Genomic DNA, 15,915 nt, shown 5'->3' with positions numbered 1-15,915 from the left:
CCTGGTGATAAATTGAAAACAGATTTTTAGTCAACTGGTTACAGTAGTCTGAAAGAAGCACATTTTATATATCCCGTAATGAGCGACTTTTTGGCATACCCCAAATATTAGCAGGTCTCCCCATTACCACCTCAAAGGGAGAGAGCCCAGTCTTAGTTTGAGGGGTCATTCACATCGATAGTAACACGATCGGTAAGGCCTCTGGCCATTTTAGCTTGGTGCCAGCACACATCTTAGCGAGTTTGTTCTTTACAATGCCGTTGTGCCTTTCCACTAATCCGGCACTCTGGGCATGTCTAGCTGAATGGAACCGCTTGTCAATCTGTAGTCCTTTGCAAATTTGCAGGATTACAGTGGCAATAAAGTGTGGCCCATTATCAGACCAGATGACTCTCGGCAGCCCGAACCTAGGAAAAAACTCTTTCAACAGAGTTTTTGCCGTGGTTATGGCCGTTGCATCTTTAACTGGGAATGCCTCAACCCACTTACTAAAGGCGCAAATAACAAACAATACATATTTAAGATTGTTACACCGTTCCAGTTCAATAAAATCAAAGTGAATAACCTCAAACGGGACAGAAGGTGGAGCGAAACTTCCTCTATGAGTCGAGGTACCTTTCCCTACATTGTGCTGCAAGCAAACCATGCAGTTCTGGACAAAACGCTCCGCAATTTTGAAGATCTTATCATTGGCCCATACAATGTGTAGCATTTTTGTTAGTTTCCGCGCACACACATCTGTCGGACCATGAGCCATAATAACCATCATTGTAATGTAGGCGTCAGGGAGTAACCATTTCCCTTCAACATTGTCTACCCAACACCCATCATCATCCAATCTTCCTGCACCCCCGATCCATCTCTTAGTTTCCTCTATGGTAGCATCTGCTTGAATATCTTTTACAACATCGATACTTTCTCCCAAAGTGCAAACATTTACAACTTCTTTTACAGCGTACATTTCTGAACTGAAATCAGTGGCAGTCTGTTTAGCTATCTGATCGGCGAAGGCATTCCCTTTTCCTACATCATCTGTAACTTGTTGATGTGCTGAACATTTTATGATAGCTAACTGAACAGGGAGTGCAAGTGCTGAAAGCAATCGCACTATTAAAGTGCCGTGCTGGATTTTCGTTCCGTGCGAGGTCAAGAAACCTTGTTCTTTCCAAAGTCTACCGAAATTGTGGGCCACCCCAAAGGCATACTGACTGTCAGTATATATATTCACTGTACGCCCTTCAGAAAGCTCACAAGCTCGAGTTAACGCTATAATTTCTGCGGCCTGCGCAGATTTATGCATAGTTCTTTTAGTTTCCACAACCGTGCTTAAAGTAGTGACAGCATAAGCAGCCGTGGATGTACCGTCTGGAAGTTTAAAACAAGAGCCATCACAAAATAGCTCTACTTGAGGGCTATTCAAAGGCGTGTCTTTCAAATCGATTCTGCCTTTAGTCTCTTGATCTGTCATATAAATGCAATCGTGTGACGTATCGTCATCATCAACAATATTTTGTGAGACAGGTAAAATTTCAGCCGGATTTAATACGCAACACCTCTGAATTTGAATGTGGGGAGCAAACAAGATCAGTTCATATCTTGTCAATCGTGCAGAAGTGAGGTGTTGCGTTTGAGTTCTATTCAATAGAATATCTACAGAGTGAGGTACCATTAGGGTTAACGCATGACCCAGGACCATTCCCTCACTCTGTTTTACAGACGCAGCAGCAGCAGCAACAGCGCGCAAACATCTTGGCAAAGCGCATGCGACAGGATCAAGGGCGGAGGAATAGTAGCCGCACTGCCTATTCTTCCCTCCATGTTCCTGCGTTAACACAGCCAAAGCACATCCATCACGTTCATGCACAAACAATACAAAGGCCTTATCATAATTCGGAGTTCCTAAAACCGGCGCCGAACACAGCGCGGAATTGAGCAAATCGAATGCTGTCTGGTGTTCCAAGGTCCATGGCAATGGCAAAGAAATGCCCTTCTTTGTCAAAGCCAGCATTGGTTTAATCGTTAACGAAAAATTTGGGATCCACAACCTACAGTAAGAAGCCATACCTATCAGGGCTCTAACTTCCTTCGGGGTATTTGGGACAGGCATACCAGAAATGGTCTTTATTCGTTCAGGTGTCAACCGTCTTCCCTCCTTTGACAGGAGATAGCCTTAATAGGCGACCTCCTGGAAACAATATTGGAATTTCTTAAGTGAAGCTTTGTGGCCATGCTTTGCTAGATGACAAAGCAACAACATGGTGCCTTCTTTACAGGCACTCTCAGAATCAGCGGCCAAGAGGAGGTCATCTACGTACTGTAGTAACGTGCAAGTAGTAGGCAACTCGAGGGTATCAAGCTGCTCTTTCAATGCCCTACTATAAATACTTGGACTCTCAGTGTACCCTTGTGGTGCACGAGTGAATGTAAACGAGCGTCCACCTAGGGTAAACGCAAACAAATACCTACTATCCTTGTGTATAGGAATACTGAAAAACGCGTTTTTAAGATCAACAACGCTAAAGTGAGTGGCAGAAGCCGGAATCATGGTTAATATCGTTGTAACATCAGGTACAATAGGAAATTGAGGAGCCACAATTTTGTTAATAGCGTGTAAATCAATTATAAAATGAAAGGGAATCGCATTATCACCTTTGTTGTATACTGGCAAAATGGGGCTGTTACATATGCTACCCGTAATCTCCTCAATTACTCCACGATGTACAAAATCAGAAACTATACATTTCAAAGCCTTCAACTGAGATCTTATATTGCGGGATGCGAGGCAATTTTACTCCATGTTTCAAAATAATTTTAACAGGTTCAATTTGGAGAATGCCTACATCATTATAATCGATTGCCCATAAGCATTCTGGAACATTACTAAATTCTGGCGGTAAAGGTCGAGTCAAAAACTGAGAGGCGAGTGATTGCTGGGGTGAAATTGTTAGCCGAATTCCATCCGGAGAACAATGAATTACTGCGTGTAATGCCTTCAACAAATCTAGCCCCAGCAAGTTCTCCCCACAGTTTGTGATAAGTAAAAATGGACACTGTTCTGTGAAGGGACCCAGTGTTATCGGTACCGGCAAAGAGACCGGACAAACTACGGGTGTGCCTGAAAACCCTACGGAAACGTTGGATTGTCCTGACAGGGGAATATTTGGAACCCGTGAATGGTCAATGGAACATTTCTGTGCTCCCGTATCTACTAAAAATAGATGCTTCCTTTTCCCACCGCCATCTCAACGTAGGGGCCTTTCTGATGAACGGGAATAGGCGTATGTTCCAAATCCTGCTTCGGGCAATCCTAGCGGAACAAAATGTTATCAAAAGGAAGTTCTTCGGAGAGGTACGTGGCAGAAGGGTGATCAAAAATGTTTCTATTATCCATATTCGAAACTTGCTTATCCTGTGAAGGTGGTTGCTGTGATTCTGGTGCAAACTGACCTCTGCCAGGGCCCCCTGCACCTGGGCGACCTCTGGATTGTCTACCCATGTTCCCAAATTACCTTTGCTGTAAGGTCGGACATTGTGCGCGCCAGTTGCCTTCCTGCCGGCAATACGCACACTGGTTAATGGTTACCGGAGCCAAGGGCGCACTTCCCTGTGGAATGCACTGACCTCTAAATTGATTACCTCCTCTAGGGTTTCTAACAATCTGCTGCAATAAAATTTTAGTTTTCAAGTCACCCTTTTTTTCTCAAGTTTCTCTTTTTCAGTGTTTACACGATTTTCATAATACTGAGCCATATGCAATACTTCTAATTGGGACTTCGCCTGCCAAGCGCTTTCAGAGGACATAATCTGTAACTGGATGTCAGGCAGCAATCCACGTACAAATTTGTCGACAAACAACCTTTTCCCTGACTCTGTGCCCAAGTCTTGTCCACTGAAATCCGAGAATACCTGCTCGAACCGATTGAAAAAATCGGTAGCACCCTCAGACTTTCCTTGGACACAGGCCGTAAGCTTGTCCCATATGATTCTTTTTTCTGGAACCATAGTTTTCAATTTTACAATAATTCTATCAGGCAAGGTTAATATCACTTGAGGTGGGCGTTCGCCAGCTGGTCTTTCTCTGTCCAGCCTAGTCATGTTATCCCATGTATCTCCCTACCCAGGTATGTCATCTATCGTCCTAATCTGCTTCCACAAATCAACTGGCAGGAGTACGGGAAATAATAGGTCAATATCACTTAGGGTGAATACCAACGACTGTAGGACCGACTCTATTTCTTTATAGAATCCGGTCGGATTCTTTCGTATATCAGGAATAGATTGCTTTATGGTGTTCACTTCCTGTCTTGAAAACGGGACGTGAACAAACTGTGAAACGTAATGGCAGGAACTTCTCCGGCTACTATACCTCGTGCAGCATCAGCCGCAATCTCAACTTTTGGGACAAATGTCGGAGGGACCTCTCTCATAGGCAACTGAGAAGTAGGCAGCTCCGAACGCTTACTAAGCAACGGAGCCAAATCAAGCGCTAAGGCAGTCGAAGAAGTATCAATCAAAAAAGCTCTCTTATAAACACTCAACAAATCTGCGGGACAACAAATCTTTCTTCTTACACACTCATTCTGCAGGTGCTCTACCATCACCTGTATCACTTTCTTTTGCATTTCTAACGTATATTGACTGTATGTGTCATATACTTCATCTGGAGTTATCGACATATCCGAAATCCATCTTATCGCGTCCTTTGTACAAATTCCTGCTTCCTCACCTTTTAATTCTCCACGAGGAGAAAACCGTTTCTGTAAATACATAGTACCTAAACTATCACCATCTACTTCCTCATTCTGTAACTCTTCCAACTCCTTCCTACACTCAAAAATCCTCTCAACATGCTCATATACCTTCTCCGCAGTATCTCTGGAAAACGCTAAGGCGTTCAAATCCCGTAACCCTTGTGGGAAATCTACATCATTTAGTCTATTCCACATTATACTTAAATGAGTCCCTAATTCTTCGATAAAAACATTTTTCTCAGGAATATCTTTTACATTTTTGAGTGTGGAAAAAACATCAGCTTGTTCACCCTTCTCCATACAATGTTTAGCCCAAGCAGTCAATTCACTCCTCTTGTCTGGCGACACAGTATTATGAGTCACAACCCTTGGTCTTGCTCCCTGGTCTACTACAAGCGATGCAAGATTACTTGGAAGAAGAAGAGTAGGCACATTCTGAATAGCAACAGGTGAAGGCAAGGGGGCAGGCAAAGGGGCGACAGCTGGAAGAACAACAGGAAGAGCAACAGGGAGGACCGGAGGAACTATGGGAGGGGGAACTACAACAGGAAGGGGCAAAGCGCAAGGAGGAGGGACATATGGAGGTGGCGTGGAGGCATCGGGTCTTCGTTCATGCAAAAGTTTATTGATCAATTTGTCTGACGTATGAAAATCTTTTGAAGGGTAGATTTTCTGAATGTCTAATTGAAATGCCCTGTCCGTGTTCCTAACTGACACCAATTGCTTATTTTGATCATATAACCGTGCCTTTTCGACACTCGTCATATGTCGACGCATATGTTTCTCTCTACTCCTTTGTTGCTGCAAAGCTTCTATTTTCCAACTGTGCAACGCGTCAAATTCTGCGGGCCTAGCCTTCTTCTTTACTAATACAGACTCTAAGTATTCTATACGAGGGATTTCAAAACTACCATTGGTTGGCCACCGAAGATTAGAATTATGTCTGGTTTGTCTGTGCCAAATGTCATTAAATGCTATACTACCAAAGCCTTTCTTACAGTACATAGTACATGCCGGCGACCCCTCCTGTGGTGCGGGATGGCTATCTTCCAAAGATTGTCTGTCACTGCGGAAAAATGCCCTAAAGCAGGCAGACAATTTCCCAGGCATATCAAAGTTCTGGTGTTACCTGGTTAAATAATTGTGCTCGCGAGTACAATGCTCCAAATTCAAATTTGTCAGGGTTAAATTAAGAATTGGGACACGATTCACCTGACCAAAGGACTGGGAGGCCCGATCGGGTTACTAAGGACAATGCAAAGGACCCACGTGTCTGGTGATTTTCGGCAAATTTACCCACCTCAAATATATGGACCATCGTCAAGACGTCGACTCGGGCAACAGCTCACCGTCCAGGGATCGGATCGTGCAGTTTCGTCGAGGAATTCACTTCTCGTCTTAGAGTGGCCGGTTCTGTTGACATCGTCCGATCCCGGTCCGATAGCCGAGCCAACCTTCAACGAGACAAAGTCAATCTTGAGGGTCCCTAGTCGGGCGCCATCTGTGGAATCAGAAAAAATACAATATTAAGGCTGTTACACCGAGCAAAGGAAAATACACCGAGACGGGCTTATAAAGATTCCCAGAATCTTTATTACAAAACTAAACAGTATTCAACAAAGTACAAAAATAGCTATTTGGCCGTCAATACATCACAGAGACCACCAGCAGGGTTCAATATGAGCAGTGAGGGGATTTCCTAGCTGGACATCGACGCATTTATACAATTTGTAAAATGATGTCCAGCCCCCTTACAGGTTAATCATGCACTGGGCTAGGGTCGCGCCAGGTTCACTTTCCTAATTTACATATCTCGTGCATGCGGTTTACTTTTCAATACATTTACTAACACACTCCATTATTCTTCAATTTAACATTTACACTCTTTATATATTGCTTTAATTCAGACCAAACAATGTTTCGCATATTATATTCGGATAGCATTACTGTTCTTGTATACTTGTAGTTTAACATTGCTAATTCAAGTAATCCCCTGCTCCCGAGGTCAACAAAGGACAAGGTCTACATGACCCTAACATGTAGCCTGAGGGCAGGTTGGACATTAACTCCCATACAGAGGTTGGAGAGGTTAAGACAAGAACAAGGACACACGAGACAGCCATTTTAGATTACAGGGTGACTTTGTATAAAGCCCCAAAATGGCGGTTTCTAACCTAAAATGAAGGCTTGATTCAAGATGGCGGCTTACATCAATTTGTAAAGTCAAGACCTTGCCGCAGAGAGTTATTCGCGTACAATTTTTAAGCAACTTGGCGTAGGCCAATATACATACAACTCGTTTGTAATAAGAGGCATAATTTAATATCCGGTTTGACAAGGCAACTAACTTTCAGTTTTTTTCTACCTCCTCTTTCTCCGGTCATGTCCTTGTTCTACTTCTCTTCCCTGCTCACTGTCACTCCTCTCCTCTCCCGTTTTCCACCCTAGCTTCTTATGTATTCTCTGTTTCCAGGAACCTACTTTCTCATGTTTTGCTTCCTCCTCTTTCTCCGGTCATGTCCTCTTTCTATTTCTCTTCCCTGCTCACTCTCACTCCTCTCCTCTCCCATTTTCCACCCTCGCTTCTTCTGTAATCTCTGTTTCCAAGCACCTAAATTTCTCTTTTTTTTCTACCTCCTCTTTCTCTGGTCATGTCCTCTTTCTACTTCTGTTCCCTGCTCACTCTCGCTCCTCTCCTCTCTCGTTCTTCACCCTATCTTCTTATCTATTCTCTGTTGCCAGGCACCTACTTTCTCTTGTTTTGCTTCCTCCTCTTTCTCCGGTCATGTCCTCTTTCTACTTCTCCTCCCTGCTCACTCTCACTCCTCTCCTCTCCTCTCCCCTCCCATTCTCCACCCTAGCTTCCTATGTATTCTCTGTTTCCAAGCACCTAAATTTCTCTTTTTTACTACCTCCTCTTTCTCTGGTCATGTCCTCTTCTTTTTCTCTTCCCTGCTCACTCTCCCTCTTCTCACCTCTCATTCTCCACCCTAGCTTCTTATTAATTCCCTGTTTTTAGGCACCCACTTTCTCTTGTTTTGCTACTTCCTCTTTCTCCGGTCATGTCCTCTTTCTATTTCTATTCCCTGCTCACTCTCACTCCTCGCCTCTCCCATTTTCCACATAGCTTCGTATCTATTCTCTGTTTCCAGTCACATACTTTCTCTTGTTTTGCTACCTCCTCTTTCTCCGGTCATGTCCTCTTTCTATTTCTCTTCCTTGCTCACTCTCATTCCTCTGCTCTCTCATTCTCCACCCTAGCTTCTTATGTATTCTCTGTTTTCAGGCACCTACTTTCTCTTGCTACCTCATCTTTCTCTGGTTGTGTCCTCTTTCTACTTCTCTTCCCTGCTCACTCTCGCTCTTCTCACCTCTCATTCTCTTCCCCACCTTCTCACGCATTCTCTTTTTCTCCTCCAGTGATGTTTACCGGTCCAAGAAGCAGTTAGCCCATTTCCAGGAGTTTTTGGAGAATCTTTTCTTGCCACTATTTGAAGCGACCGTTAACCCTGCAAGTCACCCTGAGCTGCACCTCTTCCTGGAACATGTGAGTAGCTCAAATCCTGTCATGACTTGCATCCACAATTGGTGTGACCTTATCAAATGCGTGTGCCGTGCAGTGAATATGATCAATGGTGCTAATGCTGAGGTTCGGTTATTATTGGACTCCCGTTGTGGTTGGGTTACCCCTTCCCACTGGTTGTCTTGGAACGCTGTTGTGGTTGGGTTAGAAAGGAGCTCTGCTTCTGTTTACTTTAGAACTAGGATCTGGCAGGGGTAGGACTGGGCAGTGGTTTGGTTACAAACTGTCTCTGGTTGTGTTAGAATGAGGCTGTGGTTGGGTTCGGATGGGGCTCTGGCTGGGTTCGCATGGGGCTCTGGCTGGGTTCGCATGGGGCTCTGGCTTTGTTCGCATGGGGCTCTGGCTTGGTTCGCATGGGGCTCTGGCTGGGTTCGCATGGGTCTCTGGCTGGGTTTGGATGGGGCTCTGGCTGGGTTTGGATGGGGCTCTGGCTGGGTTTGGATGGGGCTCTGGTTGGATTTGGATGGGGCTCTGATTGTGTTTGGATGGGGCTCTGGTTGTGTTTGGATGGGGCTATGGTTGGGTTTGGATGGGGCTCTGGCTGGGTTTGAATGGGGCTCTGGCTGCATTCGGATGGGGCTCTGGTTGGGTTCGGATGGGGCTCTGGCTGCGTTCGGATGGGGCTTTGGCTGGGTTCGGACGGGGCTCTGGCTTGGTTCGATGGGGCTCTGGCTGGGTTCGCATGGGGCTCTGGCTTGGTTCGCATGGGGCTCTGGCTTGGTTCGCATGGGTCTTTGGCTGGGTTTGGATGGGGCTCTGGCTGGGTTTGGACGGGGCTCTGGTTGGATTTGGATGGGGCTCTGATTGTGTTTGGATGGGGCTCTGGTTGGGTTTGGATGGGGCTCTGGCTGGGTTTGAATGGGGCTCTGGCTGCATTCAGATGGGGCTCTGGTTGGGTTCGGATGGGGCTCTGGCTGCGTTCGGATGGGGCTTTGGCTGGGTTCAGACGGGGCTCTGGTTGGGTTCAGATGGGGCTCTGGTTGGGGTAAAATCTGGCCCTGGTAGTGTTTGGAGCAAGCTCTGGTTGGGTTCGGATGGGGCTCTGGCTGGGATCGCATGGGGCTCTGGCTGGGTTCGCAAGGGGCTCTGGCTGGGTTGGGATGGGGCTCTGGCTCGGTTCGCATGGGGCACTGGTTGGAGTACAATCTGGCTCTGGTAGTGTTTGGATGGGGCTCTGGCTGTGTTCGGATGGGGCTCTGGCTGCGTTCGGATGGGGCTCTGGCTGCGTTCGGATGGGGCGCTGGCTGGGTTTGGATGGGGCTCTGGTTGGGGTAAAATCTGGCTCTGGTTGTGTTGGATGGGGCTCTGGCTGTGTGTTAGGGAGAATTCTCTGAAAAGGCTAATTTCCCAAACCTAGTGAGTCCCCCAGCAACTTTGCTGGATTTTTGGGGTTTAATTTTTTCTCCTGCTAAGAGTGAGACTCTTTTTCTCCCACTCTTAGTCATGATTTGAGAATGTCCTTTGACTTTGAAATGTGTTTTATGGGCAATGGGGTCTTTTATTCCATAGGGCTTCATGTGTTTTTGGTATATGTGTTACACAGCAACCTCAGCGCAGTAACACAGGGGTGTCATAGTGACCCCCAAACATAGACTCCATACCCTGGGACTGACTACTGTCTCCCAGGGCATGTAAAGTCACCATTGACTTTACTAGTCTTAAATTGAGAACAGAACCAGTACAAACCATCATATTGTGGAAGTACTGGTAGGGTTAATTCGATTGCCCCTGAGTCTGGTTTTCAAGCGGGCAGTGTCCAGTCCCCACTTGTCGAGTTTCTGGCTGGTGGCTGTGGTTACCACGCAAAATATTCCACCGGCATATTTCCTATGGGATTTTCCCATTCATTTTAAACGCACCACTTTTTTTGGTGCAATGTTAAAGATACCGCCGGGTTATTTATTTAATATTTATTCTCCAGTTGGGTCTTTTTGCCAGAACTCGGTTTTAAAATGTCGTTTGTGTTCGCCTCTGAAACTCTAACCCAAGTCGAGCCCTTTGTTCCACTTTTTGGCGGGCTTCTCCACAGAAGCCCTCCAAATGGTGCCACTCTGTCTGGGGTCAACAGAATGTGTGGGAGGGGGATTATGCACCCTGGACTGAGTTGCCTTGGCAACTCAAGTCGCACTCCTGTGTGATTGGCCCAGTGGTGAGCCGCCCGGCTCACCACTTGGCATGTTTGATTGACAGCTAGGCTGATGAATGGGTGTTTTGCTGCATAAAAGCAGGGCTTTGGGGACTGGAACTTCAGAAGTCGCCACAGGACCTAAAGAATCCGAAGAGGGGAGAAGCTGACCAATCTACAACGAGGACACCACCGGTGGAGCCCTGCTGTACGAAACTCACCACTTTCCCGATGACAGAGAAGATCTTCTTCCAGGAGAGTCTTCTTCCCTTTGAGCTGGTGGGACCAACCAGTTCGCCTTTTTCGCCTTCCTGGATCGTCTCGTGGTCGAATCACCCGTGCCAAGCACCCCGGCGGCCGGATAGCCACGCTTCACCACTACAGCGAATAAAAGGGTCGTACCTTTTAATCGGGAAACTCTGCGGCTGGTTTCTTCCCTGGCAGTGCAACGATCTCCAACTGTCCTCCACGTCGAGATCATCTCTTCCCCTGGAAGAAGCCCCGACTTGCACCTGCTGCCAGGAACAACTGCCCCGCTGGAGCTTTCTCACCATTTCAGGTACTGTGTCCTGTTAGGCAGAAACCTGTGCAGTTCCCTTAGGGACCACTGCAAAAGTTTAAGACTACAGGAGGAGTTAGCAGTAAACCCAATTGGTAGCAGTCTGTACCACCCAGATTTACCTGGTAGCTGTGGCTGAGCAGTCAGACTTCTCTCAAGAAGAGTTAGGCAGTATACAGAGCATACACAATAGGGCAGGCAAATACAGTAAAACAAGCAAACACTGACCGGAGCTTTGGTGTAAAAGATATATAATTATTTATTTAAAAACACATCTATGAAAACACACTGGCATTAATATCAAGCACATTCAAAAACACAGTCACTAAAGTATATACACTCCCTCAAAAGAATATTAGACAAGTCTTAAGTAAAGCACCACTTATTTTCAGACAGCGGTGAGCGCTTAACGCAGATGGCACTCTAATAATTTGTTTTAAAAGGGAGAGAAAGGCTAAAACATAGATTGAAACAGATCCCAACACTTTCAGAAGAACACAGTGCGAGAGGAAGGCAGAATAAAACCGTGAAGTTAAAGTTCAGAAGGCCGGACCCACTTTAAGAGGATCCGGAACGAAATATGTCCAAGGTCACACGGTTGAAAAGTGCACAAAAGTCTCGAAAAGGTTCAGAAAGGAGTTGGACCAAAAGAAAGGGACCAGTTAGATGGTCAAGAGGCCAGCAGCAGTCCAGAAGGTTAAGGATTTACTGTCACCTTGTAGCAATCTATAGAAAGGGAGGCCAGGCGTACACGGTACCTTGAAATGGTGAGAATGCTCCAGCGGGGGCAGTTGTTCCTGGCAGTGGGTGCAAGTCGGTGCTTCGTCCGGGGGAAGAGAGGATCTCGTCGTCGAGGAAAACAGACGGTCGTTGCACTGCCAGGGAAGAAACCAGCCGCGGAGTTCTCGATTCAAAGGAGCGGTCCTTTTATTTGCGGTCCAGTGGTAAGTGGCTATCCGGTTGCCGGGGTGCATGGCACGGGCAATTCGACCACTAGACATCCTGGTAGGTGAAAAAGAAAGCGAACTGGTTGGCCCCACCAGCTCAAGGGGAAGAGACTCTCCGGCAAGAAGATCTCCTCTGTCGTTGGGAAGTGGTGAGACGGTTCAGCAGGGCTCCACCGGTGGTGTTGTCATTGCAGGTCGGCTCAGCTTCTCCCTCTTCAGATTTTCAGGTCCTGTGGCGACTTCTGAAGTTCCAGTCCCAAAAGCCCTGCTTTTATGCAAGAAACCCCCATTCATTCAGCCTAGCTGTCAATCAAACATGCTAAGTGGTGAGTGGGGTGGCTCACCGCTTGGGCCAATCACGCAAGAGTGCGATTTGGGTTGGCAAGGCAACTTAGTCCAAGGTGCCTAAACGCCCTCCCACACCTCCTGTGGTACCCAGACAGAGTGGCACCACTTTGGAGGGGTTCTGTGTAGAAGCCTGCCAAAAGTGGAACAAAGGGCTCGACCTTTGGTTTGGAGTTACAGAGGCGAACACAAACGCCATTTTAAAACCGAGTTCTGGCAAAACGACCCTACCGGGGAATAAATATTAAATAAATAACCCGGCGGTATCTTTAACATTGCACCAAAAAGTGGTGCGTTTAAAATACATGGGAAAATCCCATAGAGAATATTCTTAAGGAATATTATGCGTGGTAACCACTGCCACCAGCCAGAAACTCGACGAGGGAGAACTGCTCAGTACCCCCTCGAAAAACAGACCCAGGGGCAATCGAATTAACCCTACCAGTACTTTCACAATATGATGGCTTGTACTGGTTCTGTTACTAAATTTGGGACTAGTAAAGCCAATGATGACTTTACATGCCCTGGGAGACAGTAGTCAGCCCCAGGGTATGGAGTCTAAGTTTGGGGGTCACTATGACACCCCTGTGTTACTGCACGGAGGGTGCTGTGTAACACACATAGTAAAAATACATGAGACCCTATGGAGTAAAAGATCCCATAGCCCATAAAACACATTAACAGTCAAAGAAACACCTCAAATCATGTCCAAGAGTGTGAGGAAAAAGAGTCTCACTCTTGGCAGGAGAAAAAAATAAACCCCAAAAATCCAGCAAAGCTGCTGGGGGACTCACTAGGTTTGGGAAATTAGCCTTAACAGAGAATTCTCCCTAACAGGGTAAAATCTGGCTCTAGTTTTGTTTGGATGGGACTGTGGCTGGGTTCGGATGAAGCTCTGGTTGGGGTAAAATCTGGCTCTGGTTGGGGTAAAATCTGGCTCTAGTTGTGTTTGGATGTGGCTCTGGCTGGGTTTGGATGGGGCTCAGCTTGGGTTAAAATCTGGCTCTCGGGGTAAAATCTGTCTCTAGTTGTGTTTGGAACGGACTCTGGTTGTGTTTGGATGGGGCTTTGGCTGGGTGTTCAGATGGGGCTCTGGTTGTATTTGGATGGAGCTCTGGTTGGGTTCGGGTGGGTCTCTTTCTGGGTTCAGATGGGGCACTGGTCGGGGTATAATCTGGCTCTGGTTGGGTTTGGATGGGGCTCTGGTTGAGTTTGGATGGGGCTCTGGTTGTGTTTGGATGGGGCTCTGGCTGGGATCGCATGGGGCTCTGGCTAGGTTCGGATGGGGCTCTGGCTGGGTTCGGATGGGGCTCTGGCTGGGTTCGGACAGGGCTCTGGTTGGGTTTGGATGGGGCTCTGGCTGGGTTCAGATGGGGCTCTGGGTGGGGTAAAATCTGGCTTTGGGAGTGTTTGGATGGGGAACTGGTTGGGATTGGATGCGTCTCTGGCCGGGTTCGGATGGGGCTCTGGCTAGGTTCAGATGGGGTAGTGATTGGGTTCGGTTGGGGCTCTGTCTGGGTTTGCATGGGGCTCTGGTTGGGGTAAAATCTGGCTCTGGCTCTGGTTGGGGTAAAATCTGGCTCTGGTTGGCTTCGATGGGGTCTGGTTGGGTTTGAATGGGGCTTTGGTTGAGTTTGGATGGGGCTCTGGCTCGGTTTGGATGGGGCTCTGGTTGGGTAAAATCTGGCTCTAGTTTTGTTTGGATGGGGCTGTGGCTGGGTTCGGATGGAGCTCTGGTTGGGGTAAAATCTGGCTCTGGTTGGGGTAAAATCTGTCTAGTTGTGTTTGGATGGGGCTCTGGCTGGGTTTGGATGGGGCTCCGGGTGGGGTAAAATCTGTCTCTAGTTGTGTTTGGATAGGGAACTGGTTGGGTTTGGAGGAGGGTCTGAATTGGTTCGGATGGGGCTTTGATTGGGGTAAAAGCCGGCTCTGGTTGGGGTAAAATCTGGCTCTGGTTGTGTTTGGATGGGGCTCTGGCTGGGTTCGGATGGGGCTGTGTCTTGGTTCGGTTGGTGCTCTGGCTGGGTTCGGATGGGCCTCTGGTTGGGGAAAAATCTGGCTCTTGGGGTAAAATCTGGCTCTGGTTGTGTTTGAATGGGGCTCTGGCTGGGTGTTCAGATGGGGCTCTGGCTGCATTTGGATGGGGCTCTGGTTGGGTTCGGGTGGGTCTCTTTCTGGGTTCAGATGGGGCACTGGTTGGGGTATAATCTGGCTCTGGTTGTGTTTGGATGGGGCTCTGACTGGGTTCGGATGGGGCTCTGTCTGGGTTCGGTTGGTGCTCTGGCTGGGTTCGGATGGGCCTCTGATTGGGGTAAAATCTGGCTCTTTGGGTAAAATCTGGCTCTGGTTGTGTTTGGATGGGGCTCTGGCTGGGTGTTCAGATGGGGCTCTGGCTGTATTTGGATGGGGCTCTGGTTGGGTTCGGGTGGGTCTCTTTCTGGGTTCAGATGGGGCACTGGTTGGGGTATAATCTGGCTCTGGTTGTGTTTGGATGGGGCTCTGGCTGGGTTCGGATGGGGCTCTGTCTGGGTTCGGTTGGTGCTCTGGCTGGGTTCGGATGGGCCTCTGGTTGGGGTAAAATCTGGCTCTTGGGGTAAAATCTGGCTCTGGTTGTGTTTGGATGGGGCTCTGGCTGGGTGTTCATATGGGGATCTGGCTGTATTTGGATGGGGCTCTGGTTGGGTTCGGGTGGGTCTCTTTCTGGGTTCAGATGGGGCACTGGTTGGGGTATAATCTGGCTCTGGTGGTGTTTGGATAGGGCTCTGGTTGGGTTCGGATGGGGCTCAGGCGGGGATCGGATGGAGCTCTGGCTGGGTTATGTTATGTTATTTTGCATTAATATAGCGCTTTATATTCCATTGGTATGGTCTGAAGGCGCTGGTAGGTTGAACGCCCTTGGGAACCGAAGTTCAGGTCAGTAGAGAGAGAGTCAAAGGTGCATGTGGGCACCGGGTATGTGTGCAGCTGGTGCGGGATTCATGGAATAGCTGCTTTTTAGCGGTAGGTGTGGTGGTTGAGAGATCAGTAGTATGTGTTCGTTCTGGCAGGATTTATCCAGCCCAAGTGTGGCTGCGTTAGGCCTGAGGAGAACGCCTGGCTGGGGGGTGTGTAACCAGCAGTGTTTACTGAGAATGATGGGGAGTGAGCGGCGGATGTTGGTATGAGAACAGTTATACCGAATGGTGTCATAGTATCTCTGTGTTCTAATTGAGTGGTGGTGTAAAGAAGAGAGTAAGCGTGGGGTGTGATATGATGGGTTATATGCTCTTCAAACGTTCCCTGCATTCCATCCAAACCATACTATGTATGTCACGCAATTCTATGCGTTCCACTTCGTTCCATGCACTCTTATTCAATTCCATGCGTCCGAGTCTGCTCCACACACTCCGGTATGTACGATGCACTCATGTACTCCAGTCCGCCCCGTGCGCTGCAGTATGCCCCGCGCATGCACTCTTGTCTGCCCCGCGCATGCACTCTTGATTGCCCCGTGCCGGCACTCTTGTCTGCCACATCCACCTGTTTCATCTACCTACGGCACCCGATCCATCCACCTACAACACCCGATCCATCCATCTACAGCACCCGATCCATCCACCTACAGC

The 15,915-nt window shown here is 47.8% G+C and overlaps 1 protein-coding gene across 8 annotated transcripts in view; it reads left to right on the top strand.

Moving 5' to 3' along the window:
* AMPD2 (adenosine monophosphate deaminase 2) overlaps positions 1 to 15,915 on the top strand; it is a 947,247-nt gene that overhangs the window by 687,309 nt on the left and 244,023 nt on the right. For all 8 annotated transcript variants that reach the window (XM_069632996.1, XM_069632994.1, XM_069632993.1 and 5 more), the window contains one exon: positions 8,172 to 8,298. In XM_069632996.1, coding sequence (XP_069489097.1) covers positions 8,172 to 8,298 — 127 coding nt within the window. The remainder of the gene's footprint in view (positions 1 to 8,171; positions 8,299 to 15,915) is intronic.

The sequence above is a fragment of the Ambystoma mexicanum genome, chromosome 13 (genome assembly GCF_040938575.1).
Source record: "Ambystoma mexicanum isolate Mex_15411 chromosome 13, UKY_AmexF1_1, whole genome shotgun sequence".
Classification (NCBI taxonomy): domain Eukaryota; kingdom Metazoa; phylum Chordata; class Amphibia; order Caudata; family Ambystomatidae; genus Ambystoma; species Ambystoma mexicanum.
Note: the sequence above shows the minus strand (reverse complement) of the source record. Positions and strands in the feature narration are given on the sequence as shown.